General features: G+C 36.2%; 2 protein-coding genes across 3 annotated transcripts in view; both read right to left on the reverse strand.

The window, feature by feature from the left end:
* Nucleotides 1–4,541: 4,541 nt before the first annotated feature.
* On the reverse strand, nucleotides 4,542–14,836 carry LOC113503887. Its single transcript, XM_026886023.1, has 2 exons — nucleotides 14,625–14,836; nucleotides 4,542–5,214 (listed from the first exon to the last, which is right to left on the reverse strand). Exon 2 carries the CDS (start codon nucleotides 5,212–5,214, stop codon nucleotides 4,594–4,596), a length of 621 nt encoding a protein of 206 aa, XP_026741824.1. The 5' UTR covers nucleotides 14,625–14,836; the 3' UTR covers nucleotides 4,542–4,593.
* Nucleotides 14,837–20,258: 5,422 nt separating this feature from the next.
* The window catches only part of LOC113503807 (mediator of RNA polymerase II transcription subunit 15-like), a 33,389-nt gene continuing 31,074 nt past the window's right edge, over nucleotides 20,259–22,573 (reverse strand). For both annotated transcript variants that reach the window (XM_026885906.1, XM_026885905.1), the window contains one exon: nucleotides 20,259–22,516. In XM_026885906.1, coding sequence (XP_026741707.1) covers nucleotides 20,687–22,516 — 1,830 coding nt within the window. In that variant the 3' untranslated portion in view covers nucleotides 20,259–20,686. The remainder of the gene's footprint in view (nucleotides 22,517–22,573) is intronic.

A 22,573-nucleotide genomic window follows, 5' to 3' on the forward strand; every position in this document is an offset into this window, starting at 1 on the left:
CGCTGGAGTGCTCGTGCGACACGGACAACAAAAAGTAAAGTAAAACCCAGTGTGGTGGTTGTATGTAGGTGTGTCATCTAGCTCTAAAATGTTCGGACTTCTTTTCACATTATCATTAATATATACCGTATAGGGATCTCGTATAACAATTCTTGTATAAAAATCTCATTCTAATATTTATTTTAGTTTTATTCATGCACCTTGAGTCATTAATAAACATACAAAAATTAATCTAATCTAATCTTTTCGATTCTTCTAAACAATGTTGGCGCCAGTTTAATAATTATTATTCGATATTGTCACACTATCCGAAAATACTCACAAACATAAATCACCGTTTACATAAATTAATTTGCTAACGGTACTGGAATGTCACACCACCACTATTTGACCACCTCTATTTTTCAACAATTTAAAATAATACACTGCACACTTTATCTCGACACCGATTAAAAAGTAAATTTATTAAAAAAACCTATTGTTCTGTCTTTATAGGATGTGACTTTAATCGCGAAACTATTTAAAATATAAAACCTTATTCCAAAAGGCGTCAAAAAACAATCAGTACCGTTCAGATGTCAGAAATCTATTAAAAACTTTTTTGACAAAAGACTGATGTTTTTCTCTGACGTTAGGAATGTGTGATATAAATCAACGTAGTGCTGTCCGGGCTGTGTTGAGCCGGTAACTGACTGCCAGCCGCGGCAGTGAAAGCGCTGACGTAGACTATGATGAGCAAAAGACATATTGTGTTACCAGTGACGAGACTATGATCACTTGTATCACAAAATAATGACAGAAGCAATTGTTTGAGAAGATGTAAACAATTGCACATCAATGTTTTTGATGAGATTGTGTTTGTTTATTAACGCTGATTTAAATTAATAGAGGCATTTCATTGTGGATGTCCGTGACAAGTTCTAATTGTATTTTTTTTTATCTTTATGATTCTTATATCGTAAGATATGTACTTAACACCTAAGTAAATATTATTCAATAGCTGGTAGAAATAGTACTTATTCGGTCCTGGAAATTCGTTCGTTCTTTTTTGCGCGGCGAAATCCTCATGGGCTTCCTCCGCCTGGGGAGAGGCGGAGGTGTGTGAAGAAAAACATACTTTAGTGACAGTCAAGTTTAAAAAATGCGACTAGTAAAACAAAAGGTCATTCAGAAAGCCAATACAATGTACACATGTACACAATTAATATAAATTCAATTGAGCAATCACATTCAATCTATATCATTAATTTGTATGCCGAGCGCATTCCTCTTTGACATGTAAATGTAGTAAGCACGTGACACCGCCTGTTTTGAACTCGAGTTCACAGTTAAACAATAACAGGGTTAATTGATAACTCGTAATTCACTTAACTATTATGATCCGGTACGGCTACACGTGGAATAGAGCCTTCTTCCTTAACATTGAATAACTGTATTGTAAATACTGCCCTCCAGACTCACGTTTACCGGTACTAATCTCAGAGTAAAGTGTAAATGTAAATACGTGCACATGATCAAAACCAAGCTGCCAGTATATGCCAGGGTGTCACCGTCGACGGAAACGTCTAGGAGGACATCATCATCATCATCAACATCATTAACATCATCATTGAATCTATATCTATACTTCTATACTAATATATAAAGCTGAAGAGTATATTTGTTTGTTTGAACGCGCTAATCTCAGAAACTACTGGTTCAAATTAAAAAAATATTTTTGTGTTCAATAGATCATTCATCGAGGAAGGTTTTAGGTTATAAACTATCACGCTGCGACTAATAGGAGTGAAGATACAGTGGAAAATGTGGAAAAATACTGCAGGTATAAATATATACGAGTATCTTCGTACCAATCGGACGAAGTCGCGGGCAACAGCTAGTAACTATATATTAGTCATCTATGAGTGAACACTGATCAAATGTGATGAATCTTGATATAGTCCTGCTCTTCGCAATGCTTCCTGCTAGTCAATTCCAGCTAGCACGATCTACTAGTAAATTGTCATACTCCCTCTGGATACCGGAGTCAGCATCTGAGTATTTTTTTTCCTGGAAGGATATTAGCAATTACGCTATAACTGTTCTATTGAGAAGCTAATAGAGCCAATTAGACTACAACAGGGTGACGTTCAGGACCAGAAAGAAAAGCCCACATATAAACGACAGTCAACACGAAGACCAGTGTACCTCAGATATCAATTCTCAGGCATCTTAAGGCTATGAAAGGCTATGCGTACAAAAACCTTACCTCACACTTACTCTTAAAACAGGACTTTGATTCTTATTGAAGCAAGACGGCATTAAAACTTCGGTCTTCTCTCGCCTTTATAATGCCAGGAGTCCCGTATTAAGAGCTGATGGTAGAAAGACTAATAGATTTATCAGGTGACGTTGACCTTTGCAAGTAAAGGATTACTACCTACGTCTCAGGTCCTGAAGTCATGAGGGCATAAATAAGAAGAGCAAGCGATAAAGCGCCATCAATAAAACGTAACGAGAGTCTGTCGAGCATCGCATCTGGCAACAAAGAGCTCGGACAAGATAAAACGCTGAAATAAAACATGGCTACAATTTGTTCCAATTACATGCTGCCTTGACAGGATAGAGGCAGAAGTTTCAATATTTTTAATGTCGCTTACTCTTTAGCGTTTCTTGACGCTGACGTAACTGTCAATATGATTGTCAACAACAATTTATTAGCGACTGGGCAGCTCTAGTTGAAGAGCCATTCGATTCTGTATAATAATAATAATTTTGTAATTGGAATGGCAGTGTGCTGTTGGGGAGTTTGTTGCACCGTTTCTTCTCTCACAGCAAAAGCACTTAGGAAGCGGTGATGGGTGGGCGAAACTGGTTGATGTTCAATGTAATTTGACCTTCAAAAAGTGCTAATTAGTAGCCTAATTTAAATAAATGAATTTTGATTTTGTTTTTGATTCTAATGCGGATTATTGATTTTGCGATATAAGTATCGATCAGATTATCTTTGGGTACAACTGTTAGTATAACATCCTCTATATTTTTAATTACCTAAAGATGTTCATTTTATATTATTCATGTTGCTATCAAAAACCATCTTGAGGATTTGTTTTTTTTTTCTTTTTATTTAAGAACTTTGTCGACTCATCTAAAAAACTCGCTTGTCGTCTCTTAACCAACCTCTTTCAATATTTTTCTCCTTGCTCTTACTTTCGTACATCGTATTTTTATGTATTGACCTTTTGCTCCTTGTCTGCGTATTGTTGTTGATAAGAGTACACTGCGGACCATTGCGGTGCACCCGTGTGTTTCCGCGAGCCAAATATTTGGCAAACGTCATAATTTCATTAGTACACATCGTTGCACGGGAATTCAGGTAAAAATTGAGGGAATTTCTCCTCCGGCTTCAATATTAAACGGTCTCTCTTTGAGTATTCTCAAAATTACTTCAACATACTGAGGGCAACATTAAATACTGATAAAATCATTTCAGCATTACTTTTCCAGTTCTTTAAAACCTTGAAGATAATTCACATCTCTCTATTTTCTAATTTAAATTAGCTTATAAGCTTTTTAGACAAATTGAAACTTCTTCCTATTACCTCTTCTGTAAGGCTACCATAAAAACGATTCACCGATTTTATTGCACCTCAAACTTACTTTCACTAAAGACTATCACCAACCTTCCTCATTTATTTTGATCTCTTACTATTTCTCTATTAGTTCAGATATCATGTAACAATTCCAGCCTACAATATGTAGATAGAAGCCTCTTCTCATATGAGGAGCATCAAGCCTCTAAAAGCCACAGAATTCCTAGAGCCTGTGATTTATGTCCGGGACAAATATTTGTATGACTTGCAGATATTAGCTCAGAACACGTTTGTTTGTGAGCGTAGATTTATGTCCTAAGATATTGCTAGAGAGATGCCCGGTACAGCGTCTGTTCATTTTGTAACGCGAAAACAAGATTTCTGTCACAAAACGAACTAACAAATTGGTTTAACGATTGCTTGTTCAACAGTTCTTCCATTTGACATGCATTACATATGCTTAACACAAATTAGTATTTCTACTAATTGAATTTCCATATTCTTTTATTGAGAAAAAACTAGGACGTGTTTGAATACTTTATTCGGATCTCTTCATGAAAATATAATTCTAAAATGTTTTCCAAAGGAAGTAGTTTGGTATAAGTGAGGTGAATATCTCGGGCACATTCGGTCCGGGGCTCAGAGGTGCCGAGATGCAGCTGACAGCCGCTGAGTTATAGTGTCTAACGTCCAACCCTTGCTGGCTTCACGATTGGATTTCCGTTACTTAGATTTATTTTAGGAATTTGGTTTTGCTTATTCGAACTGACTTTCGAGAGTAAGTATTTGGTGTTTGTATTTTGTTTTAGGTAAGCAAAGTGTGTAAATAGTGCCTGAATCTTAGTGGATGTTATAAACATATTTGTGCTTTTTAGGATGAAGGCATCAAAATAATAGGCATCATTAGTGCCTATATATTAGATATTAAAGGAACAATAACAATAAAAATGCATACGATTAATAAATAAATAATTTATTTAACTAGAAACACGCCTTACAGATACATTAAAATTAAAATCTGCTACCCAAATATATGGAACCCATGCCCCGCTCCCTGGCCGCCGAAAAACAGCCCAGTTCCGAAACCGCCGTAGAACGTGCGGAACCTGTTCATCTCGTCCTCATTGTTATTGCTATCCTTCTTCTCCATCACCGAGTAGTGTTCCAACTTCGTATCTTTATGAATGTTTTTCTGCAGCGGGATCACCGACAAATCCTGTACCGGTACTAGGTTATGATGAATGGGTATTAAGATAGGTATTATTGATGTTGGGTGGGTAATGTTCGCAGTACTATGTGACACCGTCTGTGATATGATCGGGATCTTAATATTGTCGTGTGTGATGATATGCTTGACATTGGTGTGTACAGTACTGTGGTGGACGTTGGACTGCGCTCCGTGGTGTAGCGGTATCACGTGGTACTTCGGTATCAGCAGCTGTTGTATTGGGATGGAGATGATGTTGGGGCTCTTCTTCTCTCGCGAGGACGTGTGCAGCACCACGTGGCTGGAAAGGGTGGAGTGCTGCTGCGGGACAAGCAGCTCGTTGCTGGACTTCAGCTCTCTGTACTGACGTAGTGGAATGTTTAACGCCTCGTTTAGGTAAGCGAGGATCAGCAGGGCTGTCAGTTTTGTCATCATCTGTAAAAAGCAAGTTTATGTTATTCATAACGTAATGTGTATGATCTATATCTCACGTCCCACGACACTAATATCATTTTAGACTGCTTAAACCTAACCACCTCTTAATTTTCAGTAACGACCATAATTTTAAATAACCAAAATATTATATTCCCCAGTAAGTGACAAACATCCTGGTTAAGTCCAGTTTATCCAACCGGCGGCTGTATCACAGACCGCAGCAATCACTCAGGGGTGTAGGTGCAGCAGTTAATAGCCGCATCATTGTGTCATCATCACATGGTCATCAGTACAATCCTAATTAAGGAGTAACTGTGATGACATTTCTCAGGTTTTTGTAGCAGTTTATTGCGTACCACAATGTAATCTTAATGTAGATCTTAAATAAATACTTTAACATTCATTAAATATTTTCTATAATACAAAAACCTGAATGGTCCAAAAAAGTTTCAAAGAAATACTTTTGAATAGGAGAAGAGAGAAATTTCTCCACGTTGCTGTAGTTGTGAGCTACATTAGCACTATAAGATGCATTTTTATAAAAAGTAGAAAAAACTATTAAATGCGTGTTTAAAGGAATTACTTTCCAACATTGTCTGCTAGTTACTTCAAAGGCTAAAAGTTTTAAACCATCATTTTGTAAACTGCATTTCATGTTCCAATAAATTGTAAAATGAGAGGCAAATTAAATTTCAGTTTTAAAATTGGTATCAGTTAAAATTGCCCATCAATTGATATAAAATACCTGAATTTTATTTGACCATGTTGAGTAATTTATAGTTTTATGCGATCAGAAATTGACTGTTAGAGCGTTATATGTAAAACCATTTTTCATTCAATATGTTTTACATGCATATTTCTGCCGCAGGCATATAAAATGTGTTAAAATAACGAACGATGAAAAGAGCAGCGTTTTTAAAGTAAATTGTAGTCCATGTTGGTTTCCGTCAATAAAAGGAATTTTCGACAAGAGACCAACGTTTAATTAAGTGATATTTATTCTTCGTTGATACTTTACGCTTTATGGCCTAAGACATTTTTATGTTCGGGTGTCTGTTTAAAATGAACTAAGAAACAACTGTTGGATCGGTAACTTTGATCTATTTTTCGGTAATTTGAACGAGGTTTATAAAGACAATAAAATTCAACTGTATTGTGTCAGCAGGTTTTCTTTTCATTTAAACTCAAAACTCCAAAAACATTCATCGGTTAACAGTTTCACCACACGATTGTTTAATTTTAGAAATAGTTTTTGAATAAAACCGTTCAAAAAGGGATTACAAACACAATATAATCCGGATTTAGTTTATCGATTCGTTGCGGATTAAACTGAGATTATTTTTTAAAAGAGATTTGCGAAAGTTTCGGCGAATAGAGTTGGGAACTAATTAGTGTGTGCAGGGCTGGCTCGCGGCGGATCGAAGCACAAAGGGCAGATAATCGTGCTTATTCTGATATTACTCCTACTATTTGTTACACCTAATGATATTCTCGATCGAAACTTTTTTGTATCGAGTTTTGAACTATAACTTACTATCGGTTTTTGAAGTAATGGAAACTGTAAATAGAAAAGACAACTTTCCTTTGAAAAATAATAACTAATTCCGAAATATGACGTTGGATGAGTCTAATTGCACAAAAACTAAAACGAAGAGTTTATAGCATGTCCAGAAGTACTATTATCTAGACTACTTCTCTGGAATAAATGAATTTTGTTTTTCATTCTCATGTGTGGCAGCCACGCGTTGGACGAGGCCTTGGACGAGGGGTCCACATTAACAGAGGCCATATTATCAAATACAAATACAGAAAAAAAACTTCTTGTTAAAGAATTACTTCTGACTTATCACATTTTCATTCGTTCTCGATGAGGGACAGTGGTAGGGTCCACTAGTAGCAGTATTTCTACAGTGATGGAGCTCAAAGAGTGAAGCTTCATTAAACAGAACATGCTGACGTCGGCTGCCAGTGCACCTCCACCTCGGGGTTACTGAGCTACCACAGACATATTAACTGGAACCTGTGATTTTGGTACCTATGTTAAGAGATTTAGGCAAAGGACTCGTATGCACGTGACAGCTAGTCTTTTGAATTCTTAGTTATTACTAGCCTATAAGCCGATACCGATAAAGTGCAACTATCGAAATATTATCCTATGGATCATTACTTTTGGGTCATTACCAGATGGGATATGAGATAGGTACCAGAAACACCCAGACCCGAGACAATGTAGGTTTGTGAATTTTTACATTGACCCGACCGGGGATCTAACCCGGGACCTCAGAGCGAGCTACACCTTGAAACCGGTGCGTACGCCGCACCGGTTTCGGACCGGTCAAATTCAATATCATTTTGTGGGACACTCACGAATAAACTTAGCCTACAATCGATCAAATTTCGCATCAAATCCCACAAACCCAAAAATCTCACGCTAATCTCAAAAAAGATTTATAACAAATCTATAAAATTTTGAGGTTGAAAAGCGGAACCAAGTGTATCCAATCAAAGATCATTAATCAGATAGAATGTAAATGTCACAAAATCAAGTCACAGCTGACCTCGGTGTGAAGATGTAACGGAACTAGCAGATGAGGATAAATTACCCGTTTGTCATAGGAATCAGGTACTAATTAATCTTTATACATTTTCAAATTTAGAATGACAATAAATTGATTTTTTACCGTGTCACCAATAAAATATTGTATTGATTCTAATATAGACGATGCGCCATTTGGTAAATGCTAAATCTCATCAATTTAGGATAATATTTTATCACAAGATCGATGAACATTGTAACCATTTATATTTATTGATTTAGGACAATGGCTTCTACTACATTATTTTATTTGAAAATGGAATGAACTATTTTTGTCAGTCTTACACATTTAGCATCTCTATGTTAGACAGCCTAAACTTCTCTCGTGCAGTTCACAGCCACTTTAGATCTTAGAGTGAACTTTTGCCAGATAATCCTTGGATATCTCTCAGTCTGCAATCTATTTGGAATGCAATTATACGACATGTTCAAAACCACGAGCCACTGATTACCATAAATGTGGGAAAGTTGTCGACAGCGGCCTCTGGGGGTCGTCCGCTGCAACTTTGTACACAAAACTGTTTGCAGTTAACCTCCGCGGGCTTTCAAACACAGTTTCGCATATGGTCTAAACTATGCAAGTTTTGATGATAATATGCTAAGCGTACAAGCTGAACACAAAGACAAGGCAAGGTTAAATTTAAGCGCCCAATGTGACTTGCGGCTTTGAAGGTTCATGAAACTTTCACGGTGATGAGTTTTTAGTAAAGGAGGTTGGTATTCAAAATTTCTTCGTTTTTTAAATATAGCGCGCTGTTTCTTATTAAAATTAGAAGCAAAACTGTTGACCTGGTTCGAGTTCATCCTTTTAATAAAAGTTTTTATGAAAGTAAGGTTAGGTAACGTCTACAAGTACCTAACATTAACATTTTGTGAGCACCTTGAATACTTTTAAAAATGAAAATTAGCGATGTTTTGGAAAAAGTCCTTAGTATCCCGAATAGAATAGTTAGCGCTTTTTAGGGGAGGCCTACGTTCAGCAGTGGACGGCAATAGGCTGAGATGATGATGATGATGATCCCGAATAGCTGAAAAGAATGTGTATGAAGAATATTGTTTAGATGAACCTAATTATTTGATGAAAGTAATTATTTTTGTCAATGTTGTTTTTTAAACCACGTCACTATCAACGCAAACTATTGTAGAAATGCACAAATGTACAAATCACGTTTATTGTGAGATATTTGTGAATTGTTTGTTTATTTAAATGCTCAGCTTACTTACGGATTTTTCATTGTCAACGTTGATAACAATGGCAATAAATAATAATATAATAACAAATCAATGTTTCAATATTTATGTAGTTAATTAGTCTGCCAATATGATAGCTGATATATTATATGCATAATATTGATAATTATAATAAATTGGACACACAGACAGGTTTCGCCCAGCGCTCTATTCTGATCCAATTGTGTGTCAGTGACGCAAGGGCAAGCCACAGAATAGCTAATATGAAGATATGAATAGGTGAAGCTATGTTTATGCCAAAAACACATTTGAAAGTCGACAAAACAAAGACTGCCGAAAACCACTAACAACCTGTACCAATAGCCGAAGGGGATGATGACCATGACATACACACTGTGCGCCGATATATAGCGGGTTCAATCCTCGAGTAAGCATTTTTTTTAAACCCTCGACGGACAATTGCATTCTTTAGTGTGGAAGTGGATTCAAAAAACAAAGAAAACATCCTGACATTTTGCAAAAATACGAAAAAAAAAATTCATAGCAAGGAGAGCGATGTGCACAATTTAAACATTACGTAATTGAGAACATTTAGACATCGGAAATCTCTGTTCATATGAAGTATCTGAGGAGCTAAATAAAGCTACATGCAGCACAGCCTGGCGTCACATCTGCACCTCTGTCATGTTCGCGCTATCAGGGCAGTCACGCTCGATATATTCGCACGTGGATTTTAATTGCCGCTTGTTATACAGCGTTCATTAACTGGTGATTTACGTAAGGCATGCGTTCTCCCGATAGACCTTGTGGTTTAACAGCATACAGTACGATTATACAAGTCTTTTCTCGATATATTTAAACAATATTTTTCTACGATTCATTTCTATAGTTACGTAAAAGGCCTCCTAAATTGGATCTGTAGCCTTTTTTAATATTTCTGGCTTTAATTGAGCCCAAAATGCTTTCTACTCGCCTCTTATTGTAGTGATAGGTCAGGGTAGAAACATTATTTAATAGGCAGACTGTTGCTATTGTAAGTGAGATAAGTCATCACGCGTAGTTTAAGTCACCGGTTTCCAAATTATCTTTTGAAATGAAGTAGGGACTCAACCTCACAGTACTTAAAAATGGTAGAAGTATTTTTTAACTTACCAAATGGTTTTAAAAATCACAATAATATAAATTGTAATTAGATTTGGTACAAAAGGTTGTTAAACTTCATACCTACAGTATTTTACTTGTCCTACTAAACATTGTTGACGGTTTTCATTGCTTTTCTCCAAAAACTTTTCCTTAATTAAGTTTGTCCAATATCGAAGCTCGAATTAAGTTAAATATACATTACTGTCAATCAAAGTTAAATTTTATTGAAATTATATTAAGATTAATTTCAGCTTGGAATTTGTGTTTTCAGTTTCAATTATAGGATCGTTGTTTTAGTGACCTTCGAGTTTTGGCGGGTTTCACTTGTACAACGATATTAATTATAGGGTTGCGGTTTTTGTAGGAGTTATAATATCTCAGATGCTCTTACTGTAACTCACTTAAGTTAGGTCAAAAATTGCATTTAAGAATTATCCCGAAATAAACACAATCGATAAATGTATTAACACATGCAAATAACACAAAGAAGTTTTTCCAAATAAGGGGTCCATTCGCAATCCTACTAATATTACAAACGCGACAGTTGTATGTATGGAATTTGTTATTCTTTCACGTAAAACCCACTGAACAGATTTAGGCGAAACTTGGTACCCAGATAGTTTATAACCTGGATTAACAAATAGGATAGCTGTTATCAAGATTTTATGTTGCTGTGGGATCATTTTCGAGTTGCAGGCGGACACGCTTGAACAGCTAGTTAAAAATAAATAACTTTACTGTAACTGTCCCAGTGTTAGGACAAGATCTCTTCCAGTTTCAATACCTACAGCAAATTATTTCATAAAAAACCTTACTTATATCGAGGTACCTTAAAAATACCTAATATAAACGCTCTTAATGTTTTCCTCCGGTTATAAGGAACACATTTGTTGCCGTATATGGTCATAATCTTCATAACATTGCAATAATAAAGTTTTGGGGGACATATTTTGTTCATTTTCCTTAATGTTCAAGAATTCATATGGAATACAAATTAGGCTGATGACTATTGTAATTGGTCTTTTGTTTTTAATGGCTTCTAAACAATGGGAAGTAGTTATGAAAAAGGATAAGGATAGAGAAGAGGTTGAGCTCATCAAGAAAAATCCAAAGTACGCGACATGTCGCGGGTTCGATTCCCGCGTAGGATGCGCAGGCGCTTGTCTTGAGTAGAGGTGACTTTTTGCGTATGAATTTAATGTATTTGTAAACCGACTCGATACAACGGTTCAACTAGTTGGAACGGGCATAGTAAGTACTTGTATTACGTTTTAAGGGATTTTAATAACATGCTTATCTTCCACAAAATGCTAGAAACATTTCAGTTTCATGTCAACTAAATATGTTCTACAAAATACAGAATAGGTTTCTAAGTGAGTTGAGCAAGTGAAGTACGAGCGCATTCAGGAAAAGAAAGAGCATGAATAAAAAGGCTGAAAGTGTAATGGAGCGCGAAAACTAACTGTTAAAGTATTAAAAGTAAAATCGAACTGAAAAAAACGTCTCCGAGCAATGAACCTTTCACGTTCTGCCGGAAAATATCCGGTCCGAGCCGGGAGCCGGAGCAGGCGTGTTGTGACGCCGGTAAATGCCGGTAAGACGGCGAAATCCCCGGGCGGCCGGTTTGCCAATACAATGGGCACAATGGTAACTTAAACTTATTTCGTTGTGTTTTTTCCCTTTCAACTTATTGTTTTTAGGGTTTTCTATAATTCAAAAGTCTCATTTTCCTTTTGGTGTTTTCACTAGTTAAGATTTCTGAAATCTTTGAAAGTTTGTGTATTTTAGGAAAAAATAAAACTTTTTAGTCTCAGCTTTCAGTTGTTCCCGTCACTTCCAACCCCGTCGCAAGAAATAGGGACTTATTATGTCCACATCTTGTAATGTATCACGCCAAATTGTAAGCTGATCGATTTCACTAGGTCCAAGAATAAATCAAGCCCTACAAAATCTTACCTACTTTAAAGTAAGCCACTTTTAACTTAACAAGCACTTAACATTGATTCATACCAAGTCACCAGTACCTACTTAATGTTAAGCAATATAAAAATCAGTATAATACAATTTGTATAGATATTATCTTAAGTGACGCAATTTGTAAACCTTTTTTGTGACAAATGCACTTTGACTACTAAGGTCGAAGTTTTTAGGCAAAGATAAAGATCTTTTTCATTCAGCTGGCTTAGTGTATTTAGTTTTTATTTATCAATTAGGTACTTGTTCTCTGACATTATCACCGTTGTTTTTCATTGATTACCCATTATAATTTTGAAAGAAGTAATAGAACACTGGCGACATATCAATGGGTGTCGTCCGATGATTGAAAAATTAATGAATTCTCCATGTGAGGTTTCGGCCTACAACTTGCTACATAACACAGTTTTCAATAACGCGATTTCAAATTATTATCAAGTGCTTCCGAAAGATTTGTGCGAACGATAAACCGAATAAATATTAGATATTGCGACAAAACGATACAATTGTTTGTGGGAACAATTTACACGCAGCGTTATCATTATGTTAGGACTTGTGTTTGGCAGGGCGCCCGATGTGCACCAAATTTGATAGTCATCTGTGCATTAATGTGAACAAAATTATAATAATATTATATGAAAGTTAAGTCTCTGCAAATAACGCTGAGTTCGTACTGAACTTCTCAAAAAGTGTTTTGTTTATTTTTATTGCAGCCAAATCCTTTTTCTACAAAAGCAGTTATTGAGACAGTTTTTAGTATTCCATATTGAAGGTTAAGATATTTGAATCTATGTACAATTCGTTTCTTTTAATTCTCCGTCTTGGTTTTTCTAAGAAACAGTGAAGTTTTAGAACAACATGAACAAATGTTAAGGGTTACTATGTTTTGAAATCAGTTAGGTACATTAATTTGCAATATCAATCGAAATCTCACCAAAAAGCGAACGATATGATTGATATATGAAATGTATGATTAAAGCGAATAAACTCGGTCCAGTTTACATTTATAACCATTTGGTAACATTGACATTGACACATTGACATACGGCCGCGGGATTGCGTACTCACTTTATACTTCGGACTAATATTTGTTTGATATGCAGATACGTAACGCTAAGTATCCACATACTATGAATCTGAATTTATGCAAGTCTTCTATGCATTTTGATGGTAGACATGAAGTTTAAGAGTTCCGATGTTAAGCTCCAACGAGAACGAATAAGCAGTAGTATTTAAAGTTGTAAATATTTAGAAAGACAATAGTATTTATGACACAAGGAAGAAGATGTAAGTTGTCAACGACTACTCAACTGCGGGTGCAATCCTCGCACAACACAAATACAAAATTGTTTTTTTTTATAACTCTATTTGTTTCAATTCGTTTGATGCAACAAGAAAAATAATGACAACTGTTTTTTTTAATATTTTTTTTGGCTACATGCAACATGCTTCACCTGCTTTTTTCACGTAGAAGGGGGGGGGGGGTTGAGATAAATATCTATGTAAGAACTTCTGAAATTCCCGTTTATGTAAATATTCGGGTGTAATACTTAAGCGAAACTTTCTTTAAGAATGTTAAAAGGTGTTGCTATCCTTGATTGATAGTTGGGTAGTGAGCAGACCAGTTACTGTGCAATAGTGATTGTTGAAGTGAGCTGGTTCTTGCGCACTAAAGGTGTTGTTAGACTGAGTTAAGTAATACTGTAATACTGAGTATTGTGGTGATTGATGGGTGTATCATCATAGGTGATTGTGGCTGGGGTATTTGTTAATCACCTGTTGTATTAGATTTTTATAATAACTATCGTGAGACTGATTCATTATTAAATGATGTAACGGTTTACTCACGCGTATTTATCGGGGTAGCCCGACTAGTTTCGGACCCAACCGGAGTCCTTAATCATGAGCAGACGCGGCGGACTCGCGATCCCGCCGCGTCTGCTCATGATTAAGGACTCCGGTTGGGTCCGAAACTAGTCGGGCTACCCCGATAAATACGCGTGAGTAAACCGTTACATCATTTAATAATGTTGTATTAGATGTTTGGTGATTTGTGATAATTATTTGGAATTCCTTTGATTGGTGTATTTCAACATTTATTGGAGGAGGCCTGTTGATGATAATGATTTAGAAATAACGATAATGATAAGCCCATTGGTCCCAAACACTTGATCATTAATTAGGTTTTATTACTAACTCTTAATTTAGTAATTATTGATTAAAAATATCTAAATTCAATTAAAAATGATAATTTTTGCTCACAATTTTTGAATTTTTTGTTTTCTTGTCTAATTCTTACTTTTTTTAAAGGTTAATATTAAAGCATACTAAATTAAGCCTCCTATTAAAATGCTTTTAATCGCAATTAATTTAATTTAATTTATTTAATACCTATTGTAACCGTAAAATTATATAATAAAATGTTTTACATTAAAATGCCATTCAATTTACACACAATAACTAACACTCTTAATTATAATGAAATAACAATAAACACAAAACCTACCTTTCAAAAACACGAAACACAAACTAGTACATAAAGTTTATTTATTTACTGATGTACTAAATTAATACGTTTTCTTATAATATCCACTGCACAGTGAGCCTTGCGGCGCGGCCAGCTAGTAGGTCCGGACTGCGAGTTCGAGTCCGCGCGCGGCACCGGGCGGCGCAGGCGCAGCCTATTAAACCGGCGATAAAGGTTAGTTATCAGCTGACGGACTCATTTTTAGGTTTTTTTTTTAATGCAGTGCAAAACGTGGTATTTTCTGTATTAACTAGTTGTTGCCCGCTACGTTGTCAGCATAGTTTCAAACATGTGAAGAAAAAGTCAGAAAGAAAAACCCAAGATTTGCTGTCTTCTTAAATTATTTTTTAGTTACTTTCCCGTACACTACAGAATTGCTTGATTAGCAAGTTCTGTTTTTTTATATATTTTGTTATTTATCCATTATTTAAACGATTGAAATAAAAAAACATTCATACTTATAGTTACACTTGCTATTGCCATAAAACGAAAAAAAAAGCTTTGAAAAAAGAACAAATTTGATTAGTGTCTGTCACTAGGAGTGTCGCATAACTAGAACAATAGGAAACAAACAGTTCTAAAATCCATTAAGAAGGTTTTACTCCGCTAACCACTTCAGAGTTTTCTTTTTCTTCCTTTTTATTGTTACGCGTATGCATTGGTAAGCGTTACATGATATTTTCTTTGGTCGTGCATGTACGAGTTTAGTATGAGTCAAGTGTTGATTGGGAAAATCTGTTAACTACACAAATAAGTTTGTTTAACTGGAATTAAAAAAGAACTGGCAACAAACTGGCAACAAGTTTATATTTAAAACAGTCATGAAAATGCTAGGAAACGGAAACTGTAAAGTACGTTCGGTAAAATTTCGGTAGGTGTTTGTATGTGTGCGTATGTTTGTTAGCTCTATAAGCCTAAACGGGTGGAAAGATTTAGGTGAAATTTGGATCTAAGAGATAGCTGACACCTTGGATTAATACATACTCTACTTTTATCCGAATTTGTTGTAGGAGGGAAATTATTTTGTCTAATAGCAGTTAGTTCTATAAAACTAGCTGCACGAATTGAGAACCTCCTTCTATTAGAAGACGGTTGAAACCCGCGTTCTTAGTGGCCCAATGACATAAGTTGCATGCTGAGGGCGTCTCGGGGAAAGGACATCACACACCTCCGCCACTTGAATATATTCGAGCACGCGTTTGAATATTTGATGACGAATTCATCAATATCCATACGAGGATAATGTTGAATACAAGTGAGGTTGAAAGTCAATAACCCTGATCTGATGTCACGGAAAATGTAATATGAAAAGTGCCATCAGTAATGTATAAAAACTCCATCTTATAGATTGATGTTTCTTCCAAAAGAAAGAGGTTACTAACTGCTCGGTACTTTTTTATGTGCTATATTACTAATAAAAAACAATAGAATTTTGTTTTTATTTCGTTTATTCGATAGTGGCAGCATTATTATGATTTAAAGTTAAAGTAATTTATAGTATATTTTCTTAATTAAAATGCCTGACTTCAAAAATAAAAACATACTAATGTTTGAAAAAATCAATAATCCTAAATTTAACAAATTATAGACAACAATTAATTATAGGTCACAGACTGTTGAGTAGTCTGTGTTATAGGTGCAATCCTATTAGGATACAAGCTTGAATGTTAGGATGGATGGACGTATGGATGTTTGCACCTCTCTCACGCTAAACCCACTGAACGGTTTTAGACGAAATTTAGCGCTCAGATAGCTTATATCCATTTTAATACCAATTTTATGTTCCCGTGGGATCTTTACGAATCGTAGCGTTCGGGACCGCGTTCAACAACTATTAGTCAACATTAAATCTTTGCATATTTGAGTTGAGCTTGTAGATAAACGTATGCTGTTAATATCAGTACCACTTACCTAAATACATATTTGTCGATCGCGATTAAATAACAGTGATTGTTGTTGACCTTAATCTAAGTATTCACCTCAGTTTTGCATGCCCGTGTATACGTAATGATGTGCCTAAATGTGATCGAGATAGGTCAGCCTTGACTCTTTAATTGTGATTTGTGATTATATTATACTTAACTAGTCAAATCAAGTTATATCGTGTAGCGTCGAAAGCGTGGCATAAGTATAGTAACATTGGTCTACGCGGTTAGCCGAGCGGTAAAGGTAACCACGAAAAATGCACTGTGCATGACAGGTCGCGGGTTTGATCCCCGCGTACGACAAGCGTATGTCTGATCCATGAATGCTTGTTCTGAGTGTGGGTATCTTTGGGTATGTGACTTGAATTTTTGTGACACAAGGATTTAATTCCATACGGCGAAAGTCAGTTTAAATAAATTGACTTTACATGGATAGCCTACAGTTTATAAAAAGTTACAATATACATACTTAATGACTTATAATGAAGTATTTTTAAATGGCCGCAGTCAAGTGGTGTACCTACAGCTGGCCGTGTAACAACTGGTGACACAAAATAAAGATAACTCGCGGAATAAACCGCATCGCGAATTAAAACTCAACAACGAAAAACCTCGAAACCCCATATGTCCACCGCTTCCCAACCAAAATGATATTCAGTGTCTCTACCACGAACTCTGAAAACAGAATTGTTGATAGTGTGGAAGCGAGAGAGCGCGGTACAGTACAAATAGCCGTATCCTGCTTCTTCAACGGTATTGGCACAGAGTAATAGATCGTAGTAAGTGGTTTGTATGCAAAATAGAATCACAGTCCAATCATCACGGGAAAATATATGTCGGACAAAAAATGAAGTGGATTACAGCTGTGTCCGATTTTTACATAATGACGTCACGAAATATGGATCCCGCATTCTATTACGGAGGTAAATCGAGATTATATGTATGTGTGAGTAACTATATCGTGTTGTATAATCGGATTTGAAAGGAATCAATGTGTTTATCGTAAATTAAATAAGAACATTTTGTAGAAACAATATTTTGAAAAAGATTTTGTAAAAAAAAATAGAACACAGACTTTGAAGTTGAAGACTCTTAGTTCAACACACAAGTCGCTTTAATAAGTTGGCTTAGTTTTATACTCGCCTATTAAGTAAAATAAAGATGTTGGGCGTTGTATGCATAAATATTATTTTTAAGTTTTTATGAGTAGTATAGGGCACTGCGCGCGTCGTGCCGCTGGTTAGATTCCCGCGTGGGATAAGCATATGAGTGATATACAACCCCTTGTTCCAAGTCTTTGTGTATGTGACTAGAATGTTTGTAAACCCCTTCGAAAAGAATAATTATTCCGTAGAGTGCGATTAGTTTTTTTAAAATCATCAACTTCGCAGCCTATAGCTGTCCACTGCTATAGGCTGCGAAGTGACCTTTTTTTTAAATATAAATGTTTAAATAAATTTATAGTTATTGTAAACAGTCTATCTGGACTCAAATTCATCTCTTCGATTGTCGCGGTCGCATTATATAACTAGTCTACATCCGTGTTATTTTCGCATACTCGTATGTATATCGTCGACCTCCCCCTTGGGTCTCAGCGACCTTATTCTTTTGTCTCACGGAGGCCGGACTATTTGACTTTCTTTAGTATAAGGCCGGCTAGGATATTTCGTTGGCGAGGTTCTAAGATTAGCCTCCTTACAATAGATATTGGTTTCGCTTGATTAAGTTTGGATCGGAGACGTTTAAGGTGTATTGACGTTTAAAGTGTAGTATAAGTAAGATAAATATACGTACAAATGGACAAGCGACACAAGGACTTTAATCCTTGTGTCGCGGGAATTACAAACATACAAATCACATGCACAATGACACCCATTATTATTATTATTACTACAGGTACATATATTCTACGATGTGTTTTAAGTAACTGCTCAAGTTTGTGACCACATCATTAAAGGTTTTTTTTTCATCTGATTTTTTTTTAAACTTTATCAGAAAAGTAGAAAAAAGACTAGACACAATTACAAAAATACAGTAAATCCTTTTTGGAAACAAAGCACGTTACGTCCACTTCGTAAAGAGAGTGAAGGGCAGCCCATTGTTTGTCCACACCCGGTCAGGCGGGCTGCTCCCGGTTATAAGGGCTGATTTCCGATCACCAATAGGGATTTGTATCTTAATGTCTTTTCTGATATCCTGTTTAAGGAGCTAGATATGGAATTGGCTAATTTGGTTATCAGCCTTACGAAAACTATCGTTTTTTCTTAGGGCAAAAAAAAACATAAAAAAACTCTTAATAGATAGCCTATAATTTCGTGAAGTATTAAATATTTGTATTAAATACCACAAAAATTATTTCGTAAGCTCAAACTTCTTTTCGCTCCATGGGAATATTCATATCGCTCGCCTTTATTTTGCACTGAATATTATAGAGCCATCTCCAATTCTGTTAAACGCTATATAAATTATACCTTAGCTCTCCTCCCCCGCGTACCATACCTGGTTCTCGACGAGCCCGGTACTTGTAGCATCATTACAGTCTCCATCACGATCATAATGCTCAGCTGTTGATTATAAAATGGACATTAACGTTTTGTGTTACAGTTTCGTTCGTTACTTTGATAACTGTTTGGAGTTTTACAGAGACGTTGTCCTATAAAAGGCTAATTATATTATGTAAATATAAATTTTATGAAATTAATATTATAATAATATTTAAATTTCAATTAGTTTTATGTCTACAATTAACAAGAGCTTTGTAGCTGTTTCGCCAGCCATGTTTGTTATTACATAGAGCAGGGGCAAAAGTTGTCTCATAGATACCACATCACATGTTAGATTATAGTTCTTAATAAGGCTTCGGCGTTTGCCTGAGTCCCAGTGCTAGCCTTTAAAAATACCGGATTTTCAGCGTTCAAATTATCTCGTGTATTGAAAGAGTATTTAATTTATTGTTAATTAAAAGAATAACTTCATTTTACTTCAGAAGGGAGCAACCTGTATAAACTGTATCTTCATAAAAGTTGATCGTTTGGAAAGGTTCATCATTCGAAGCTGAACGTTCTGTTTTGTCCTGGGTCTACTTAGTCGTAGTAACAAAGTGTGCCTAATAAATAAGGTATAACAACACACAAGCAGTTGCCGTTAGATTCACATCAGGCATTATAATATCTTAAATGTGTTTTCTTACCTCTTCAAATGAAATAGAGCAATTTTTTCTAATTTTAAGTACTTAACTATAACGACAGCTGAAAGCTCACAGTTTAAAGTATTTATCTATCTTAAATCTGTACACAGTTGCTAGCTCTCATCTACCAATATTTTTTGTATGTAAAAATGATAATCTGCTTGTTTCATTTAATGCGAAAAATATGGAATCGTGATCTTAGCGACCCTTCCAAGGAATTATCAATGTTCGGATCAAATGTTGAGATAATAAGGCTATAGTCTTCGTTCCAGTATCTTTTGTTTTTCTTTTGATAACACTGGTTTAGAGTCATAACTTTTTATATTTTCGTTATCTTTTTACTTTTACTGTTTATGGAGAGGCTGTAACGTGAGAATTATTTGATAGTATTGTATTCTTCGGCTTGTCTTTTCGTTTAATCGTGTGGTTTCCTTTTGTGATAAGACAAAACGGATAAAAATATATTTTCCGGGGTGCCAAGGGTAGTCAAATGAAAGCGGGTTTTGAGTTTAATTTTTTATTGGAAAATATTTATTCACCTCAATTTAACATATGGCATCACAGTTGAGCTCGCGCCGCTAGCATCAATACAAACATACAGCTAATAATGTATTCATTTCTCATTTACTCATTTCCCGATCAATCCTTTAAGAGAAATCGCCTGGTTACGAATGTTTCTCATGATTGTAATAATACCTTTAACATAACTATACTACGGTCCCTTTCTGTACACATTCTACCGACAAAATCCATTCACAAGACTTCCAATCATTACCTTTATTCTGTATCTGTTGACATGGGTGACGTTTTTGGTATTTCCATAACATATCACTATAATACAAGCCTCATTTAGTCTACTATACACTTAAGCAGAGAAGATTCATACATCGTATAATTTTAAATTACTTAAATACATCTATATTAAAACGTCAATGTTGAAGTCCACTAAATAATGATTCGGCATATTTCCCAAAAAATTGTACATCAGGTAGCCCAGAGATACCCACAGGGGATCCGTACTCCGGGTGGACGACCAGCTCATGCGGCTGCCTATAGATTTGTTGGAAAAGAGGATAGTTTGAACCTAGAAATGATTCATCACCGTTAGCAGCGACAGGTTTGGGTTCCGCCGGTGTGTGTGGAGGTTCTTTTTGTTCTTCGGATTCAGCTGTGTGCGGAACGGTTTTCTGTTGGTCATCACCCTGCGGCTCTGGTTTCTTCTGAGGCTTATCAGACGACTGCGAGGCAGAGAATGGTTGATGGAGAGCATTTTGTGGCTCTAATTGTGTATTTTGTTCATATTCTTTAGCCTCTACATCTCCTTGCTCTTGTTGAGATTGGGTTTGCTCTTTTTGTAGTTGTATTTGCAACTGCTGAGCCTGATATTGTTGTGGTACTGGCTGAGAGCGCTGTTGGTTCTGATACAGCTGAGATTCGAGCTGTTGCCTCAAAGATTCTAAGCTTTCTTCCCTTTGCCTGGCACCTCGTTGATTTTCCTGAGATCGTAGTTCTTGGATAATTTGCTGATATAACTGAGGTTGTAATTGTTCTAGATCATTGCGAAGTGGTTGGGACTGTATCTGATACACTTCATGTTCATGTTGATTGCCTGAGTTTGGCTGCTGGCGTGGGTGACTATAGATATGAGCACTCACAGGTTGTGGAGTCGGCTCGAGAATTAATTCTTGAAGCTCTTGACGTTGAATAATAACTTCATGTCGCGGTGGCGTTAGTGTGGGTTGTGGATTCTCTGTAGAATGATATTGAGGTTGCGGTGTTGTGTGCTGTTCATTATCAGAACGCGGTTCATTCGAAGTAGAAGGCCGATAAGTTGTTGGCTGTACTGTTACGGAGACTGGTTCTAGAGGAAGTGCAGTGGGCTGTGATTGATATGTTATTTCAGGTTCTAATGATTTAGGTGTTCCATTTTGTTGTGGTGCTATTTCTTCCTTTTGCTCTTCATCTTCATAAACGGCTTCGTCGTTAACAGTAGGGCGGGTAGTTGTTGATGATATAATCTGATCATTAAACGAAAGTTTTGGTGTTGCAGTGGCTAGTGGTTGTACCGGTGTAGGTAAGAATGCTGGTGGAGTTTGATATACTAATGGTTTGACCGATTGGCTATAGTTAGGCTTTAATGGTGGCAACGGGGTCAAGTGACGGTGTGGTACAACTGGTACAATGGGTTGAGTAAATTGTGCTTGATTTTGTGTTGGTTGTCCGTGATAGATAAATTGTTTGACTTGCGGCACCGATTCAAATTGGGGCACTGATTTTTGAGTTGTTGGTGACGCTGTTGTTGATGGATAATGAGATTCAGGCCGTAGTTGTGTCTGAGGCAGGGGTTTAAAAGCTGGTATACGCTGGAATTCAAGAGTTTGCAGTACTTGGTGAGGGCTTTCAATAAGCAATTGTTGGCGTAGCGGGTTCAAGTTCCTTGGCTGTTGTCGGATGGGTACGTTGTATGTCATTAACTGCGGTGACGACTGAGGAGCAGCTTGGATAGTCACTTCTTGTTGATATGGCTGATATTTCTGAAGTTGACGAATGTATTGTTCAAATATCGGCGGGTAATGTAGGCTTTCCTTAGCTTCTTGTTGTTCTTGGTGTTGGTAAGACTGTATCGGACTCGACTGGTCTGTTTGTTGAACCGAAGCTTCAACAGGTTGTGGTTTAGAGACTTTTAAATGAGGTTTCGGAGGGAGTCCTTGAGTGAAACTTGCAAAACTGATGGCTCCGTTGGGGTGAGCACGATAACCCTGAAAATTTTAAAAGTATTTTATCATAAATTAAATAAAGAGAGGAGCTGCTGGTGA

The sequence above is a fragment of the Trichoplusia ni genome, chromosome 20, assembly GCF_003590095.1.
Source record: "Trichoplusia ni isolate ovarian cell line Hi5 chromosome 20, tn1, whole genome shotgun sequence".
NCBI classification, from domain to species: Eukaryota; Metazoa; Arthropoda; class Insecta; order Lepidoptera; family Noctuidae; genus Trichoplusia; species Trichoplusia ni.

Coding starts and splice junctions, on each gene's coding strand:
- LOC113503887 (XM_026886023.1), bottom strand. CDS start 5,214: ATGATGACAAAACTGACAGCCCTGCTGATCCTCGCTTACCTAAACGAG.